This window comes from Squalius cephalus (assembly GCF_949319135.1).
Source record: "Squalius cephalus genome assembly, chromosome: 6".
Taxonomy (NCBI): domain Eukaryota; kingdom Metazoa; phylum Chordata; class Actinopteri; order Cypriniformes; family Leuciscidae; genus Squalius; species Squalius cephalus.
The window spans coordinates 38283649-38301103 of record NC_137127.1 but is presented as its reverse complement, the minus strand read 5'-3'; the positions used below and the strand labels follow the sequence as shown (position 1 = coordinate 38301103).

Sequence of the window (17455 nt, the reverse complement as noted above, 5' to 3'; positions counted from 1 at the left end):
GCATGCTTAAAGTTAATTTTATAGATACAATATATAATTCTTTTATTTAAGATCTGAATTTGAAAGACAAAAATACATGGTATGATTGAAACATATCTTGTACTACATCATAATGTTTTGCACAACGGGCATCACATGTGCAGTAAATGAAAGTTCAATTTAAATATTAAATAACTGATGACAAAAAAAAAAAAAAAAAAAAAAAAAGTAAATATGTAAACACTAAGCTAGTAAGATATTTGTTTTTCTATTGCAACACTTCCGATTAAAGTGGTTTGGTAACAGTACAAAGAAAAAAGTAATTGAACAAAACTTATTTTGTTCCAGTTGTGGTGGAAAAACACAGTGCTCTTCAAACATCCTTGCAGTTATTCAGTTACTAGACTTTTTTTTTTTCTTCTTTTTTTCTAATGGTCCATGGATTTAGTTTTTCTGCATCATGTCTGCTCACGCCATTCCAAACATCTGGAAATTAGCCTAAATGAACTCCCAACCATCTGTTGTTTTAAACCAAAGCACTGACGATTCATTGGTGTGTATTTTTAGGGGCATTAATGTGAACAGTCCTGTGCATGTTGGTGTGTGTTAGTGGGCTTCTCTATTTTTAATTCCCATACAAGCAGATGACAGATTTTGATTTAGTAAGGCCCCTATGCTGGATTAAGATCAGAATATACTAGACTAGATTAAATTAGCATCTGGGAGAGAAAGGGGGGTCGGCAGGTGACTCTGTGAATGACTTGAGCTCATAGGCAGCACCACTGTCCACTTCCATGGATTTACGGGAGAAGAGGAGCCGGATGTCCCGATGGAGGTAGATCTTTCCAGATTTGGAGCTCTGGAACCTGAGAAACAGATGGAGAGCAATAAAGGTCAAACAGTTAATAAGAGTAACTAGTGTCATGCATACAACAACTGATCAGACATATTTTGGTAACATGTTTAAACCACTAGGTGGCAAATACAGTAAGCTAACAACAGTTTCTTTGTCTTCCTCAAGGTGGCGTTTGATGGCTCAGAATGTTGAATCCTTGGTGGAGTCTTATTTCAAAAGGGGCACTATTTTTCTTTTTTTGTGTGTGTGTGTGTGTGTGATGGGGGTGGTATTATAGATATTATACTAAATTATTATACAAAAAAAGTATCATTAAATGTGTCTATTAAAATGATTGGTGCCTGACATAAAAGTAGAACTCTTTAAATAAAGGCAGAGGCTAAAAAAGCGATGAGTGAAAAAAAAGTAAGTGAAAATGAAGTGAAAAAAAATACAAATAAATACTTGATAGATACTATTTGCACCTCAGTTTATTATAGTACATTATAAAACAGTATGCAATAATAACAACATATTGAGTATGAATGATTATATTTATTAAAACCATTAAATGGTTGCAGGCCTTGCGGCCTTACTTGGACAATAAAGCCCTCCCCACATCTACCCCTAATCCTACCCGATAAACACTTTTTTCCTAATATTAAATACCCGTTAGCCACTTTATTTCCACTTTTTTCAAATATTTTCTTCATTTTTTTTTTTAAATAAACATTATTCTGATCTGATATGCGATGGGAAAAGGGAGAAACAGGTCGATTGGGTCAAAAGTTACCACCACCTGCCTTACTCTTTGGCTTCTTTCTTTTGTAATTTTGTTTGGCACTAAAAATATACAAGTCTGTTAACAAAAAAACAACAACAACAACCTTTAAATGAGTCTTATCCAGTTATCAAAAAGGACTGTCCATGTTGATTGAGTTCACGCGCATAGGTTTTGTTACCTATGATCACGCGCGTGAACTCGACAATAGACTACTGTGGACTTCGACCGAAAACAGGATGTAAATACAGGTATGTGCGCTGGCTGAATTAACATCACTTTTATTCATATCTTTCACATCTACTGCAGTCAGATTCACCGTGTTCACTCTGAAGGAATCACTCACATGGCTGGGCACTTGTAATGACACATCAAGGATGTTAAGAGGCTAAAAGCAGGTTTAAAACTTGCCCCATTGAAGTCAACAGGGTGCAAATTTTAAAAATAGAATAACTCGGTGTAGGCAACACCGATTTTTGTCGTTGTTCTCTGTACTGACAGCACTCCAAATGTACAAAAAAATGAGCTCAATGTTAAAATTGACCGGAGTTCTCCTTCAAGGCCATGGTACTGACCTCAGATGGACAAGGTAGCGGAGAGTTCGTCCTTGCCCCAGTGAGGACGGCTTTTTGTTGTTCTGTCCATTGTACTCGCGTTTGACTGGGACTGAGAAGGTTCTCTGCCGCAGGAATGTCTGATGGCTGGCGGGCATTTCTCTCAGATCATACATCACCACAAACATCTTCACCACTGTCTTATTGGGGTTAAATAAGGTCTGACATTCAGAGACAAAAGACAAAACATCCGCTGAGCATCAAAGCTACAAAATCCAAAGCAGCAAATCCAGACACATTTACAGTAACAGTCGGTGAGCATTTCATCAGAAACACATGCTAATAATCTAAGTGGGCAGGGAAACCTTTAAAAACATAAAATAACGGTTTTATTTCACTATCCTCCAAAAAACATTCATTGAAAAGAGTGAATCAGAGTAATTTGTTCATGACTAATGCAAATCAAAGAATTTAAAGGAATATTCCAAGCACAAGTATCAGTAACATTTGGGTCATAATGTCAGTTACCATGGAAAAGACTGTTGCTTTAAATTTTTTAAAAAGATTTACACCAGATATGAAAGGACTACACGGAAAAGTTGAGTAAGGGGTTATTTTGTACTTCTTTTATTTTTACTATTGTTCTGTTTGCATGTAAATGTAATTCCTACACATTCACCAGTAGAGGGTGCATCTGTACACAATTTTAATGGTTGACATTCTCCTTTGTTCTCACAGTATTGTCTGATGGTTATTACACACACTTATGAGTAGTTATGACTCATTTGCAAAAGTGTGTCATTACAATGAAACATAGTGCGCAAGCAGATAATTATGTAGGTCTTTAAAATAATTTGATGAATCTTACCACTTGAATGGTTCCTGAAGGAGGTACTCGATATCCCCTCTTACCGAGGGACTCCAAGTTTATGACACCCTGAAGAGAAGCAAGAGAATTCAATAAAGATATAGTATTTAAACATTTAAAATTTTGAATTGACTCCTTAAAATATGTTTGTATTACATTTATGCTCTATGGGGGAGCATTAAAAAAAAAGTAACTTTTTTACTGTAAAGTTATTTTTACTTGAATTTACAGTAAAGTCAGCCAAATACTGACTTTACCGTAACATATTCAAAACAAGTACACAAAATATGTAAGAAACTCAGCTTGGGCCATTACCATGTAGGGGGAAGGTGCGTTATCATCAGAGACGCTGTAGAATAACACGTCCACAGGTAAGGTCATGTGACTGGGGCAGAAGGTTCCGCTGGCGCCAACCTCTGCTGTGAAACCCTCAATAGTGCCCAACGGCTCCAAGCGATAATTCAATACACACTCCTACACAAAAACACACAGAAATACACATCAACACACACAAAGAAACATCTGTCTATCTTTCCATCCATCCATCCATCCATCCATCCATCCATCCATCCATCAGAGACATATGTTTAATGTGTGATCAGGATAAAGACAATATCATTAGGCCAAATAAAAACAGAGGGTGTTCACTCAAAGGGTTGTTCACTAATTGTGTGTGCGTGTGTGTGTGTGTGGTCCAGGTATTCCTTTTTGTCCCCTCAAGGATAGTATAACCTGAGATTTTGACTTTGAAAAAATCTTATGAATCATACTAAATGATGTATTTGTTTTTTGTGTGTGAAAATGTAAAGGCTTATAAAAAATATTTAAATCTAGGGTTTTGCACAGGTATCTGTGAGAGTTGTTTAGAGGTAGGGGTCAGGTAGAAAATATCATTAACCTGATATAAATGTCTATGAGATATCCTGAAAAATACAGTGAAAAAAGCATGTATTTGTGTGTACCTACTTAAGTATATTTTGGGGGAAAATTTGTAACCAGAAGTGAGCGAAACAAAATCTCCCAAAAGCTCCTTTTGGGTAGTCCTCATAAGAACAACAAAACGATATAAAACTAAACGAAATAAAGTTATTTAAATTGTAAAAATGTAGGAAGTTTTCTGCTAGGGTTATAGTTTGGGTTATATTAAAAAATATAGTTTTTACAGTACTAAAATAATTATGTCTATGGAAAATCCCTATAAAACATGGAGATCCAACATGTGTGTGTGTGTGTGAGAGAGAGTGTGTGAAATAATTTGTTCATCTACCTCAAAGTTTCCTAAAAGACTGAGGCTGGCGGGTGGAGCGCTGGCACTGAGGATCTGCTGCTGAGACTCATCACAGTCTTGTGATCTTTTCAAAACCCTGCAAACACACACATAGAGACAGACACACACACACACATAGAGACAGACACACACACACACACACACACACACACACACACACACACACACACACACACACACACAAAGTTCAGTCAGCCATTTTGGATAGTCTGTAGCTTTAGGGATAACTCTAGTGTATGTGTGCACAGCAGATGGCAGTGTATGTAGAAAAGTCTCAGTAAAGGAAATGTCAGTGAAATTCGGAACAATGGCACTACAGCAGGAAATAAAGCGAGGAAAGAAAGTCATACCTCTTATTGGCTGCCCATGGAACACCTCTGCAATGAATCAGAGATGTGTCTAAATCAAAATATCCTGTCTGGCTTTTTCTTTGAGGAACCTGAGGGGAAAAAAGGAGGAAGCAGATGAACACATTTACATCTTTGTTTTGCAAGCTTGTGACCACTTGCAAAATGTGCTTAAAGTTTTTGTAAATCAAAAAATATTTTGTGTGCTATAATATGGTGTCAGGTGGTATACAGTGGTATATCAACGACAACATTTATCTATAAAGCACATTTATACACAATACATTGATCCAAAGTGCTGTACAATATGATTTAAGAGTAGATAAAAAAAAAAAGCCCAATAAAGAAGTAGACCTCACATGAAAGAGGGAGACTATTCCAAAGTTTGCAACTGGATTCAGTTGTTTGTAACATTTAATGAAAACCAATAGAAAGAGTAAGAACTACATCTGAGTGGATCTCATCTAAAAAAAACAAGAGCACCACTCATCTGGAGTAACAGCACCAAACTCCCACACACAGTGAAGTGCTTGAGTCATATGGCACAAAACAGAACTCAGTCCACAGAGAAAACCTGACATCGGTATGATTTGAAAACACTAATGGGCTTAATTTACCAAGAGTATTTATGGAAAGTATTAATAAAAACTTGGGTTATAGGGAGGAAGTTTTTATTATAGGTCTATTATAGGCCCATGAGACTTCATTTGTGTGTCATCTAGGAGGCATAGAAACTCTGTGGACAGCATTGAGACAAACAAGAAGTGATTCAGATGTGAGGCTAGATGAGTCACGGATACAAAGACTTTGGGGCCCTTTCAGTAAGATGCTGTGCTATAATCTATGTGTTGGAGGGCAACAGAGGGATCTGTGCTCTTACAGGGCTGGAGAGGAGAGGTAGGCCTGTGCAGGGGTGGAAGGCTTTTGTTGCAGTTCCGTCTATGGAGTGGCGATTCTGTTTCTTCCAGTTATTGCATGACTTCAGAGGGGAAGGGGGGCGTCTCTGTTATTAAAAAGAGGATAAATTCAGCAGAGAACATTAAATTAAGTAAAATGGCAATGCAAGTGCTCTGATAGACTGGGTTCCAAAGGAATAGATTCAAAACTCTCCACATTAACTAAAAACATATTAACATAGGTTTTACATGGCATGACAAGGTTTTAAAACAAAACAAAAGTAATCCTATAAACACACTTGAACTTAAAAAATCATATGGTAGGAAAGACATATCAACTCACTGTATAACTGCTCTTGGCAGGACTAGAGGAATTGAAGGTAAGGTTGACTGGTGTGCTAGAGGGGGACGTCCAGGGCTCCTGGTTCTCGTCCTTCTCAGGACAAGTGGACCCATCCCGGACATGCTTTTCTGCTCCTTTCTCATGGATTGCCTCTTGGGTCTTGAAGGGCTGGAGGTATCCAGTCTGGGTCAGCCCATTCTCCTGAGGAGAGCTTGCATGGCTAGAGTTATTTTTCAAGGAGGCCCAGGACTCTCTACTGGCATACTGTTGCTGATTACTTGCCGTTAAAGTCTGTGATTTTGTGACGCTGTGGTCTTCAAGTTTTGAGCTGGCCACGTTTAGTGGTCTAGGGGAACAGTCTCGCTTACTGCGACTAGAGTCAGGAGATCTGCAACATTTTGTTGCTTGAGACATACGAGGATCTGTGCTTGCCTCACCATTGGGTGCACTTGAAAACTTCTTATGGCTTGGTGGTGATACAAAGCCATTTGTCTGGGCTCCGTGGTTTGCACCAACCTGTTCATTATGAGAGGTCTTCAATTTATAGGTGCCATTCAGGAGACTGTAGGAATGTTGCAGTCGCTCCTGAATCAACCTCGAAATGTCCTGAACAGCATCTGCAATCAGCGAACCCTCAGCGGACTGGTCACTGAGTACCAGCCGCCTACATGTTGAGGGTTTTGGGGAGGTTTTTGATTCACGGTCAACTCCAACCAGCCGTGTTCTGCTTCTAGGGCTCAAGGGGGTGTTGAAGAGAGAAGACCGGCTCCTCTCTGGGAATTCTGGACTGGTTCCATTGTGGTTTTGAGGCTGGGGGACTGAGAAGAGGGGTTCTTTGGATTTCTTCAAGCGCTCCTTATCCTGTGATGAGTTCCAGGTTGTTTTGTGTCCTGGAGGTTCTTGAGAAGTGAAGAGAGCATCAGGGAGATGGGGAGCAGTAGGGTCGCAGAAATTCAATCGCTGAGCAATGCGAGCAATGACTTCCTGTCTTTCCTGAAGCAGGGAGCCAATGAGGGGGTTGGTTTCACCTGAGATGGAGCTGGGGCTTGGACTGGGGGTAAATAAAGGGTCAGTGATGGAGAGTGATTTAAAACCACGAATTGGTGACTCCATGGTTGATGTCTTGGGGCTCTCTGCCCCATTAGTACACGAGTTATACGCCTCCGTAGGGGAGGCGTCCACACCGCCATTCAGCCGAGAATACAGCCACTTGACTGCTTTGCCTGGTGGGAGAGGGGACTCAGGACGAGGGGGGCATTTACGGGTGTTAAGAGGGCTGTGGGGAGGTGGAGAAGGACGTAGCGGTCTGGAGAAGAGTGGAGATCCTGGCAGACGGAGGGAACTGTAGTTCTCTCCAGCACGGTTGCCACCCTCGCCACGCTCCAGGCCTCTCTTGCCCAAAAAACCAAGACCTGAGTGGATGCTACATTTGAGTATGGGGTATTTGGGCTGGCGGGGCAAAGACTGAACCCGCACTTTGAGAGCGACACTATGGGACACATTTGGGACAGGGAAGGCATGTTCAGAGGGTGTTTGAGAGAAGTTCCATATCAGTTCTTCATCAGCTGCACTTATTCTGCAAAATATAGCAAATGGGATTGTCAGAAAACAATGTAAGGTCTTTCTTCCTTTCTCTCTTGACTCTCCTGACTTCCTGTCTCTCCTGATCAAAATATTCTCCTGAAAGGCAAATACAAAATCTTCTGGATGGTTTTATGGACTTTTTAAACAGTACTTTTATTTAATTTCTGCTCATGTTTCATAAACAAGCCCTATGGAAATCACCAACATACACATTGGCCGTGTTCCAAAACCTATTGAGAATCCTAAAGAAATGCTGTATACCAACAATTATTGATAAATGAGTGCTACATGTCATAAAAATAATTAGTATTTTACTCATTTTTTACATTTTTGTATTTCTATCATTATTAGACTATCACAGATTTAACTTTGCAATGTGCTACTAACGACAAACCTTATTGGAATCAACAGCTCACTGTGTTTCAGAAAACAGCGTTCGAGATTGACAGCAAACACAGCTCTTGTCTACATCAGAAAACCCTCATCATTCTTTCCCACCCTTGAAAGAAGTTGTTTATCTGTAGAATATGTTACCTGTAAAGGATGTTTCTAGGTACAAGTCCGTGAGAGGCACTGAGCCACGCGCTGAGCTGCGAGAAAAACACGTAGGAACGCACGGCCAACAGCAAGGTTTTCTCCTCAATAAATCGATCTCCACTCCTGCAACAAATACCAAAACCACTTTGTTAAATCTCCCTAGATCTGTGTGAAAGAATGTATATTACAAGTACTGGAAGTGACGAGTATGTCTTACTCTCTGGGTACTGGCTGTAAAGTCCATCTCTCTAGTAAGAGCGCATCTTGCTTTATTGCTGGGTCATTTAGGTCCGTGCAGTCTGTGGTCGAGCCTTCATCGCTGTAGCAACAGTCAGGAAGCAGCATTACCTCGATCATGATGGGGATGTGATTGCGCCATAGTAACATGACCTCTGACCTTATTCTCCTTGCCTGACGACACTGTATTGGGAAAAAGTTTTTTCTTTCTTTACAAGATGCAAAATAACCTAAACAGTATGCACAACAACCTAAAGGTGACGTGTGCAATTTCCTTGTCACTAGTGGCAAAAAATGGAATTTCAAACATTTTGACTGTTATCAATCAGGTTTCCTGACATGATGATTTGTCGGTCCCAGTTAATAAAGAATTGAAAGGGTAGTATTTTCTCAGAGATGTACAGCTTTTGTACTTATTGCATAAGGGCATACTAATTGGATGCATCTTAACATCTCATATTTTTACTCTTACAAATCGTAAAATGGAACTACTAAATGCCCCAACTCGGGTGGATAAAAAGATGTAACCCACCTGTGGTATTTTGTCGCTGCATTCATGTTTGGTGAGGACAGGCATAGCAGACTGGGCGGGTGGGCAGTGAACACCCTCGGTCCGCCCCTTTACGGAACATTCTGGAGTCCGTCCTTCTGTGATCAGGAGTGTCAGGAACACCAGGAACTCCTCAGGATCATACTCAAAGAACTCCTCTGCTGCTTCTAAAAAGATACATGGACTGAATTACTGACATGTTGCCATTTAATAATAATAAAAAATAATAAAAAAATAAAAAAAGAGCAAGATTACTCCGATAACTTGTGGCATATACTTTCTCAGAGTAACACACTCTCACATCTGGATTATCAGATTGTGCAGTAGGTTTAAATATCTTTTTTTTGTGTGTTTCTGAGAAGAAAAGTTTGTCTCCTTGAAACGTTTTTTCTTTCCTTGGGGTAGGAAATACTGTGTGGTTTGTCAGCAGTTCACCTCACAGTGTGGCAAAACCATTTCCTTACTACTTGCTAATTAGTCGGTGTCAGATGATGGAGAGACCTACTCAATCTAAAGAGCAGTTGGATAAAAATGCCCATGCATGCGAACAAGATGATATATCTGCTATAAAAGTTCATTTTGTCTAGCTGTAGGAGTTCACTAGCATTTAGATCCTCAAAGCTATAGATTAGCCTCAAAGCCAATAGACATAGACTAAAAATGCTTATTGAAACAGGAGTAGCTTATCCATAGCAAACAATCTTTGCTCAGCTGTGAAAACTGGGCGTAACAAACAAGCATACTATTAATAAGAAACAGCTGTCAATTTACATGGAATGTAGAAATACGTGTAAAATGCGACACTTCAGATTATGAGTCAGAAATTCCAAAATATTTTTCCACAACCTGATGAACCTGTTGAATAACATGACATGTATTGTGTATACAGTATGTGTAAACAAGTAAAGCTGACAATTCAAATTCAATTCAATAGGACATTTTCATTAATCATTCCAATTAAATCTTGAACTGCAGGTGAATCCTCATAATTTGATCATGCGCAAATGAAACAGGCCCACGATGACAGCTAAAGTTCAACACAGATTAGTTGTGCTGGTAGTAGTTATTCCATGTTTGCTGAGAAGCAGATAGAAGTGAGATTCACAAGAGCAGAGTAGGTTTACCCACAGCTTTGAGCTGCAAACAAAGGCGTCTACATGGCAGTTGAGGTCCGTTACAGACGGCCAATGGGCCTATTGTTCTGACAGCGTCAGACTCCCAGGCCAACAGGGCCAACAGAGAGTATGTCATCCTGGACTCCACAGCCTTCTCTCTCTCTCTCTCTCTCTTAAAGGTGTGTGTTTTCAGAGTCAAAGTTTATAAACCAAAACAGTATTCCACAGAAAGTATATCACATCATTCCACACAAAAAACATCTTGGGTTTAACATGGTTTAATTTCAACAGCCTATAATGTTATAATATATTACACAAATATAATTCACTCTTGTTTGGCTGAACAAACAAACACTTTTAGTTTTTATATTTCCACTCTGATAGTTTCCACCATGTTATAGGGTTGAAAAAGTGTAACACAGTTAATTTAAACTTTAAACTTTCATTTTGTTCATGTTTAAATGTCTAAAAGAGGGAAATATATACTATTGCAATGAAATGTTTTAATTGTCACTCATTCATTTTCAAGTCTATAAAATGTACTAATAAAAATAAAATATTTTCTTGAAATGTTGGTTGGTGATGCACATTCAAATATTATTTCTATAACTATCTGATGAAATCTAGTACTGTTTTACATCCCTCTCATGATACAGTGTAAAAAGTTCTGACCTTTGAGGTTGAAAAGGCACAGAATCCACAGTATTATCCATGGGGTGGAGTACATGCAACATAGTTGTAAAGAGAAAGAGCCTATTGAAAGGGTTGTGTCAAAACAATCCTGATGCATTGAAGTCTATTTGAGGAATCTTTTCATTACACCAATCTGTCAATGGCTTGGAACCACATTTTACAACAGGGCTCTAGGGTGACTGGCTGAGCATTCATGAATTAACCTCCTTTCCAGTTCCACCACACTGGTGATAATTTTAGTTGGTGTTCACAAAGTGAATACAGATACTATGTTCGCCTTGTGGTTAAAATGATACTATGCAAACCAAATTTGATCCTGAAAAACCAATGGGTGGAGACACAGAATGACTGTTCTAAACAACAACATACTTTGCAGAACTTTTCTATGACCCACTTCTGTTGAATTAATATACTATTTTTCTTACATTCGCAAAAAGAAAAAAAATTCAGAGTGTACTTAATGTTTTTTTTTTTTTTTTTTTTAACTACCGTTTCATGATTTTGAAATTAAAAGCCAAGTTTTCCAAAAGGTACACAAAAAGTCCACACCAAATTGGGCACAATATTCCAGGTCTTCTGAAACCAAAAAAAGTTTTGTTTGAAAAACAGGCCTATATTCAAGTCGGAATTGAAGGGAAATCTTCTTTAATTTTATTTCAAATGCGTTTTGACAACACATTTGATTTTACTAAATTTGAAAGTTACAGCAGATGGGCAATAAAACTTGGATCGCAATAAAATGTATGTTGATGATGTTAATCTCTGGACATTTTTTATTCAATATGGATAAATCTAACAGACTATCAGAAAACAGAAATAAACAAAAGCCAGACATTTTCTAAGGTTTGAGCTACTGATGAAGAAAGCTCTGGAAACAACAAGGATAAAAAAAATGAGTGGAACCGGCAAGGGACACAAAAGCGACGGTAAAAAACTAACTTTCATTATCCAGCAAAGCTGAGGAAATCGTTTCAGATATTTTATATTTACACATTTATTTGTCATGTTATACGTGCCACCGTGTGAATGAGTAATGCAATTTTGTCTAGTTTGTACTCGAGAACGTGTGATGCTCAAGAAATTTTCAGCATTTGCTGTCTCACTATACAAGGACAGTCCCCATGAACTTCATCTCCAGAGATGAAGATCCAACACTGAAACTCAAAGGTCTTTACCGCTGCCAAATAAAAGTTCAGTTTAACTTGAAGAAATTATGACTGTTGTATAGTAAAAATGTACTTCTCAAAGTAATATTATTTTTGTTATTTTTGGAATATCATACAGTACGACCAATATATTTTTCATCCATGTTTTAATTTATAAACTAAATGGATGTAAAACTAGACGAGTACAAACTAGACTAGCTGCTCCCGACGAGCTGGATGGCGCCTTGCATGGCTGACACCGCCATCGGTGTATGAATGAGTGAGGAAATTGATGTGAGGCAATATGTAAAGCGCTTTGGTGGCCATAGGTCTGTGAAAGCGCTATATAAAATGCAGTCCATTTATACAGAATAAAAGTTCTGTTGGGAAACACTTTATTTGGCAAAAAAAATAAACGTTTTGATGTAAATTAACTGTTACAATTTAATTTGACCACATTTTAAAAGGTTGAATAAACCTTTTATGAATTCATTTCAATTCATATATATATATATTTTTTTATACGGTAGCTTTGGAGGTAGTGAAGTTAAACAAACAAGTTATGTTATATTCATTCTTAAGGTCTAACAAATACGTGGAGTGCATTTCCTCTCCATTTATCATACGCAATGAATATTGTGATAAATACTGATAATAAATAACATGAAAAAATATATATTTTGATCTTGTTTTGGGCCAGGTCACCGAGGCCTATAGCGGACGGGAAGATATTTAGAGAATAACTACCTGTGGCCAGAAAGTCACGCAAAGCTATGGCCTTTAAAATAAATTTTGGAATAATTATGGTACTATTTGGCATTTTTTGACTTCTAAATGAAAAAGAAAAAGAACTGCTGATATTCTGCAATTTATCATATGGGTTTCTCATGGAAGAAGAAAGCCATCGTGTTTACAACTGGGACAATAAGCGCTTATCAGAATCAACGAAACATTGGATTTTCAAAACTGTGTGAAGTTCGTGGCACCATTGTTGCAGTAAACTTGCACAACGTTCTTGAATTAATAATTTATTAGATGCATCTGTTATCATATGGACATCGATTTTACATTTTCACGCCCCTAAATATGACGTGGAAAAAACAAACTGTGATTGGTTGCTTTGCATGTCGGTCAGACGTCCTCAAGGGCGGTCCTTGGCCAATTAAAGCTGAGGTGAAGTCACATTTTTTGCGTTCCCCTGAGAAACTTTGCATTCGCTCACAAAACCTTTGAGCTCTTTGCGAGTGAACGCAAAGTTTCTTGGGGGAACGCAAAACTTTTGCGGGAAAACGCAAAAGCATTGACAAATATTTTTTCCTCCATCTCACATCATATTTTCTTCAACATGTCCCTTTAGGAGCATACTATAACGAACTATAACGATAAATATATTAGCGTTCACAGCAACGCACCTTAACCCTTTAACGCATACCTCAGGTCTTTAGTGACCAGGGAAGTCATTCGCTACCCTCCTTCTCATTAATTTTTTAAAGTTAGACATCAGCCTTCTTAGTATTCCTCAATCAATTAATTATAAGCAATATAACAAGAAAAAATAATACAATTATAAAAGAATGCCTGTTTGCCCATTCATATTTTTGCAAAAATTGTATAGGGTCGCTAGCAACTCGTAACAATGTAAGTATATTTTCTGCACAACAATAATTGAATCTTTAATGGCTGAATAAATGTAATTCACCTTTTTTTCCCACAAGGTGGCAATGTCTGATACACAATGATGAAGTGACGTTTCACTCATAGTTACCGCAGGCAGAAAACAAAAGAATAGGAAGTATCATCAGCAAAACTTGAAATGGCTCAGCGATTTACTGCAGAGCAAGTACTGAACGCAATCAAATATTAGTGTCACTGTCACTTGATGGTGGATCTGGTGAAGAAGCTGTCAGCGATCAAAATAATGATTTTGAAGATGTTGAAAATTATAGTTTTGAGAATATGTTTGATATTGCGAATATGAGCCAGATGCTGAATGTACTGGGAAATGAGCTCTGACGAGGACAGTGATGATGGTATAAAACATCTGCTCAAACTGAACCCTTCCAAGCTCCAAAAGGTAACAAAATATGCTTTATTTTATTCTTCTGTAATTGTTACTCTAATATCAGAAGAGTTTTATAATATCACGACAGTTAGAAATCCATCCGTGTTAGATATAGATCCGGGTCGCTAAAGACCCGAATATGTAGCCCAGGGGTGGGCAAACTACGGCCCGCGGGCCACATGCGGCCCGTTAGGCTGTTTAATCCGGCCCGCCGAGTATTTAAAAAAATTGTCTTAAGATCGCATTAATTTTGCCTTTTTTCTTGCAATACTTTGCGTTATATATATATATGCGTTGCATATATTTGACAATCGGAATATCAGATATTGCATGCCATAGCAAACAAATGTAAAAAAGGAAAAATGACATAAAAGCAGATCATCATTCATTCAGCGCTGTTGTGGCTGCGGTGTGTCACGTAACAAGCAATGACGCGTCACCATGGAAACCAAACAGACAGCAACTTGAGCGCATAGACTTGTTGCACGTTAATGTTTTTTCCTTTTTTGGAAACTCAATGAGAAAAAAAATGTTTGGTAACCGCTTGCACACCTTAGTTTTTCCTTTGATTTGTCTGCTATTTAGTTTCTTTGCTCCTCTGGATTTGTGGATGTATCCTGCCCGATTCCGTTTACCGACCTTTATCGTCCGGCTTTCGACTACGCTCCCCTGTCTGCCATGTACAGAACCCTTTTTTTTTTTTTTTCATTAAATGTTCTGATCTCCCTTTGCCTTTTATGTTTTATTTTATTATTCTTAAAATAAATTTGTATATTCGTTTATTTCCACAAATGTATGACTTTTGGAAGTGCAAATTGCCATTCAGTTTTAATAAAGTTGAATTAACGTAACCTGTAATTTTTACTCTTCTAAGTGTACACTTGCAGATGTTTTGTTTCTAATTTACTGTTAGGCCATTAAATAATAATAAGGATAAACAATATTTAAAAAGTATAGGCTATAATTATCTAACATCTTTAAAAATTAACATCAAAACATGCTAAATGGGGGATATCTAGCATAAAAAAATGTATCTGTTGTCGTTGTCTGTTTGCTTATGAAAGTGCGAATACCACGAATTGTATTTGTAGTGCATAATATGATTTCGTGTGCATATGATATGCACTTTATGGCGTGTAATAGGCACGCACTCCACACCCCTAATCCTAACCAAGGGGTTTACAGTGTGTAGCATGCACGCCAAAAAAAAAACAAAAAAACATTTTTGCCATATAAATGGCACGAGAAATAAAATTTGTGGTATAGATACGCACTTTCATGAGATCGTGCTTCATAATCTGCTACTGGGCCGGCCCTCTGTCAAATTTTTAAAACCCAGTGTGGCCCTTGAGCCAAAAAGTTTGCCCACCCCTGAGCCTGACGTCGTCATACTCAGATTCTAGTCAGAATATGAGTCTAATACTGCTCCATTGGGCTGTGATTAAGGGGCGTGTTTCAACAGAACCAGGAAAGAAAATGCCTCTGCACTCAATTGGATAGACCTACAACCAATCAGAGCAATGGAGTAGGCCTAAGTGACATATGTTCTTGATTCATCTTTCCGATCGACAAATGCCTTGATCGCGGTTCTCTGTTCCTCTTTTAAAATGAATGTGCTGTCGATATGTTCTATAACAGAGATCTACACATCTCAATTCTCCAGCGGCAGCCGTCTTTGTTGTAAACGAATTCAACCCAAGCGCTCTTTGGTGACATGGATGATTACTTTATTGTTGATCATCTGTCTGTCATGGTATAAAGCCCGTCCTAACCATTTGATTGGTCCGAACAGCTCTGGTTCGAGCATAGTTGCTCCACAACAGATCAAGTCCAGACCGAACTTCCCGACCTCAAATGTTGTGGGCGGGGCTAAGTTCGGCTGGCATCCAGGCTACCTAATATGTAATAATGATTGGCGAAACATTCATGCATTTAAGGCTGATTCAAACGATGTTGTTTCTCTGTGCCGTTATCATTTGAGTTAAGTGGACCCTGCAGTTCTTTTAAAATTTGAAAGATTTTTAAAACAATATCTTTATCCTTATCGTTATCGTCTTTGCTGTGAACAGGCACAATCCTTCACATCAGAAGGATTTTTTTTTTAATGAGATGAGTGCAGAAACACCATTATAATGTCATATTTAGCACAAATTCTGGATTTCTTTGACCCCAAATTTCCAATTTGGAGGCATGTCAGTTAAAAAAAATGCATGCTTGGTGTATTATTTGGTACGGACCATAAGAATGTGTGTAAGTGCAATAGAATTGTGAATTGCTCAAAATCGCTCCAAGTTGTAACACTGAATGTTTTCTAAATCTGTCTTTGTCAGAAATGAAATGAAATGACAGAAATAAAATCCTAAAATCACAGTATGATTACAAGTAGCAAGTAGGAACTTCTCTTTTTCTCCATTAAAATACTAATCACATTTAAAATACTAATTTAAATGTGTATCAAATGAACAACAAAACAAAGTTCTAAGATTTGGAACTCTAGCAAGGAAAGGGACATTGTGTTTTCCTTCACTAAGTACCATTATGACATCATCCTTCTCTTGGTGTTCTACATTTCCAGCACAAACACAGCTCTTTAAGCCAATAAGCGAGGCACAGAACACTTTTGGCCAATCAGCACATTCCAAGCTCCTGCCAATCACAGAAGTCAGCACAGAGGGTGGGGAAAAGCCACGTGCAGGCCAGGGCTAGCGTCACCCCAAGCCAACACGAACAGCTGATAGTCAATCTCGCGCGACTTTGTGAAACAAAGAGCCAGATCTCTGCGCAGATTCTATGCTGGAAATACCATGACAGCAGATAATGATGTTTGTTCCTGTTTATTCCAGCCATGTTTACACATAACCTCATCGTTATTCCATAAACACAATCTTATAAGAGCCTGAAGATTCTCAAGGCTTCTTGAGTATTTAGTGGGTGTATTTGTCAAGCCTGTTTTTTCACTGCACTGGCCGGCTGTTGCAAGTATGCATTTCCATATGCGTGTGTGTGTGTACACACATTCTTACAGGGAACTCCTCCCACGTGATAACTGCACGTGGAGAAACCGCAGACAACAGAGTGAAAAAGAAAGGGGTTAAATCTGCCAGCTGAAAAAAAGGGGAGAGAAAGACAGAGAAAGAGTATTTGCCTCATGTAGGTTAAAGGTAAAGTTTCAGCAGGGGAGGAGTGACAGAACATTAGGTTCAGACAGGGAGGAGGAGCAAACGAGAGGCAGAAAAACACAAAAGGAAGAATAAATTACCAGCACCCCATACTTTCTTGTTATGGACTGCCTGAACTTATTCTCTCACATGTAATCATAATTGTTTTTTTTTTTTTTTTAAACAAACTCGAACAAAAATGTGTGGCATGTGGAGGGTAAAAATATGCAAATTCTGCAGCAATCTAGAATTTACATATTTTTACCCTCCACATGTCACATATTTTTGAGTGAGCAGCAGTATGTTTACTGTACGAGATTATTAGATCTAGGACAGGACAGACCACTGTTTCTTATATAATATGGAGCTATTTCAGGCGCTTGTGTGCTGGGCTAGCATTATTAGTGTGTGTACATGTGCAAATATAAGAAAATGCAACTGGACTCTGTCTCTCTGTGTCTCTCTCTCTCTCTCTCTCTCTCT

The 17455-nt window shown here is 38.4% G+C and overlaps 1 protein-coding gene across 1 annotated transcript; it reads right to left on the bottom strand.

Moving 5' to 3' along the window:
• Nucleotides 1-8983, bottom strand: atosa (atos homolog A). Its single transcript, XM_079874031.1, has 11 exons — nt 8782-8983; nt 8230-8432; nt 8010-8135; nt 5892-7467; nt 5533-5655; nt 4656-4744; nt 4285-4381; nt 3333-3491; nt 3018-3086; nt 2171-2370; nt 1-845 (listed from the first exon to the last, which is right to left on the bottom strand). The coding sequence occupies exons 1-11, from the start codon at nt 8824-8826 to the stop codon at nt 692-694; spliced, it is 2841 nt and encodes a 946-aa protein (XP_079730157.1). The 5' UTR covers nt 8827-8983; the 3' UTR covers nt 1-691.
• Nucleotides 8984-17455: the final 8472 nt, after the last annotated feature.

Coding starts and splice junctions, on each gene's coding strand:
- atosa (XM_079874031.1), bottom strand. CDS start 8,826: ATGCCTGTCCTCACCAAACATGAATGCAGCGACAAAATACCACAG. Junction 8,136..8,229: donor TTACAGCCAGTACCCAGAGA/GTAAGACATACT, acceptor TATTTGTTGCAG/GAGTGGAGATCGATTTATTG. Junction 4,745..5,532: donor TACCTCTCCTCTCCAGCCCT/GTAAGAGCACAG, acceptor TTTTCCCCTCAG/GTTCCTCAAAGAAAAAGCCA.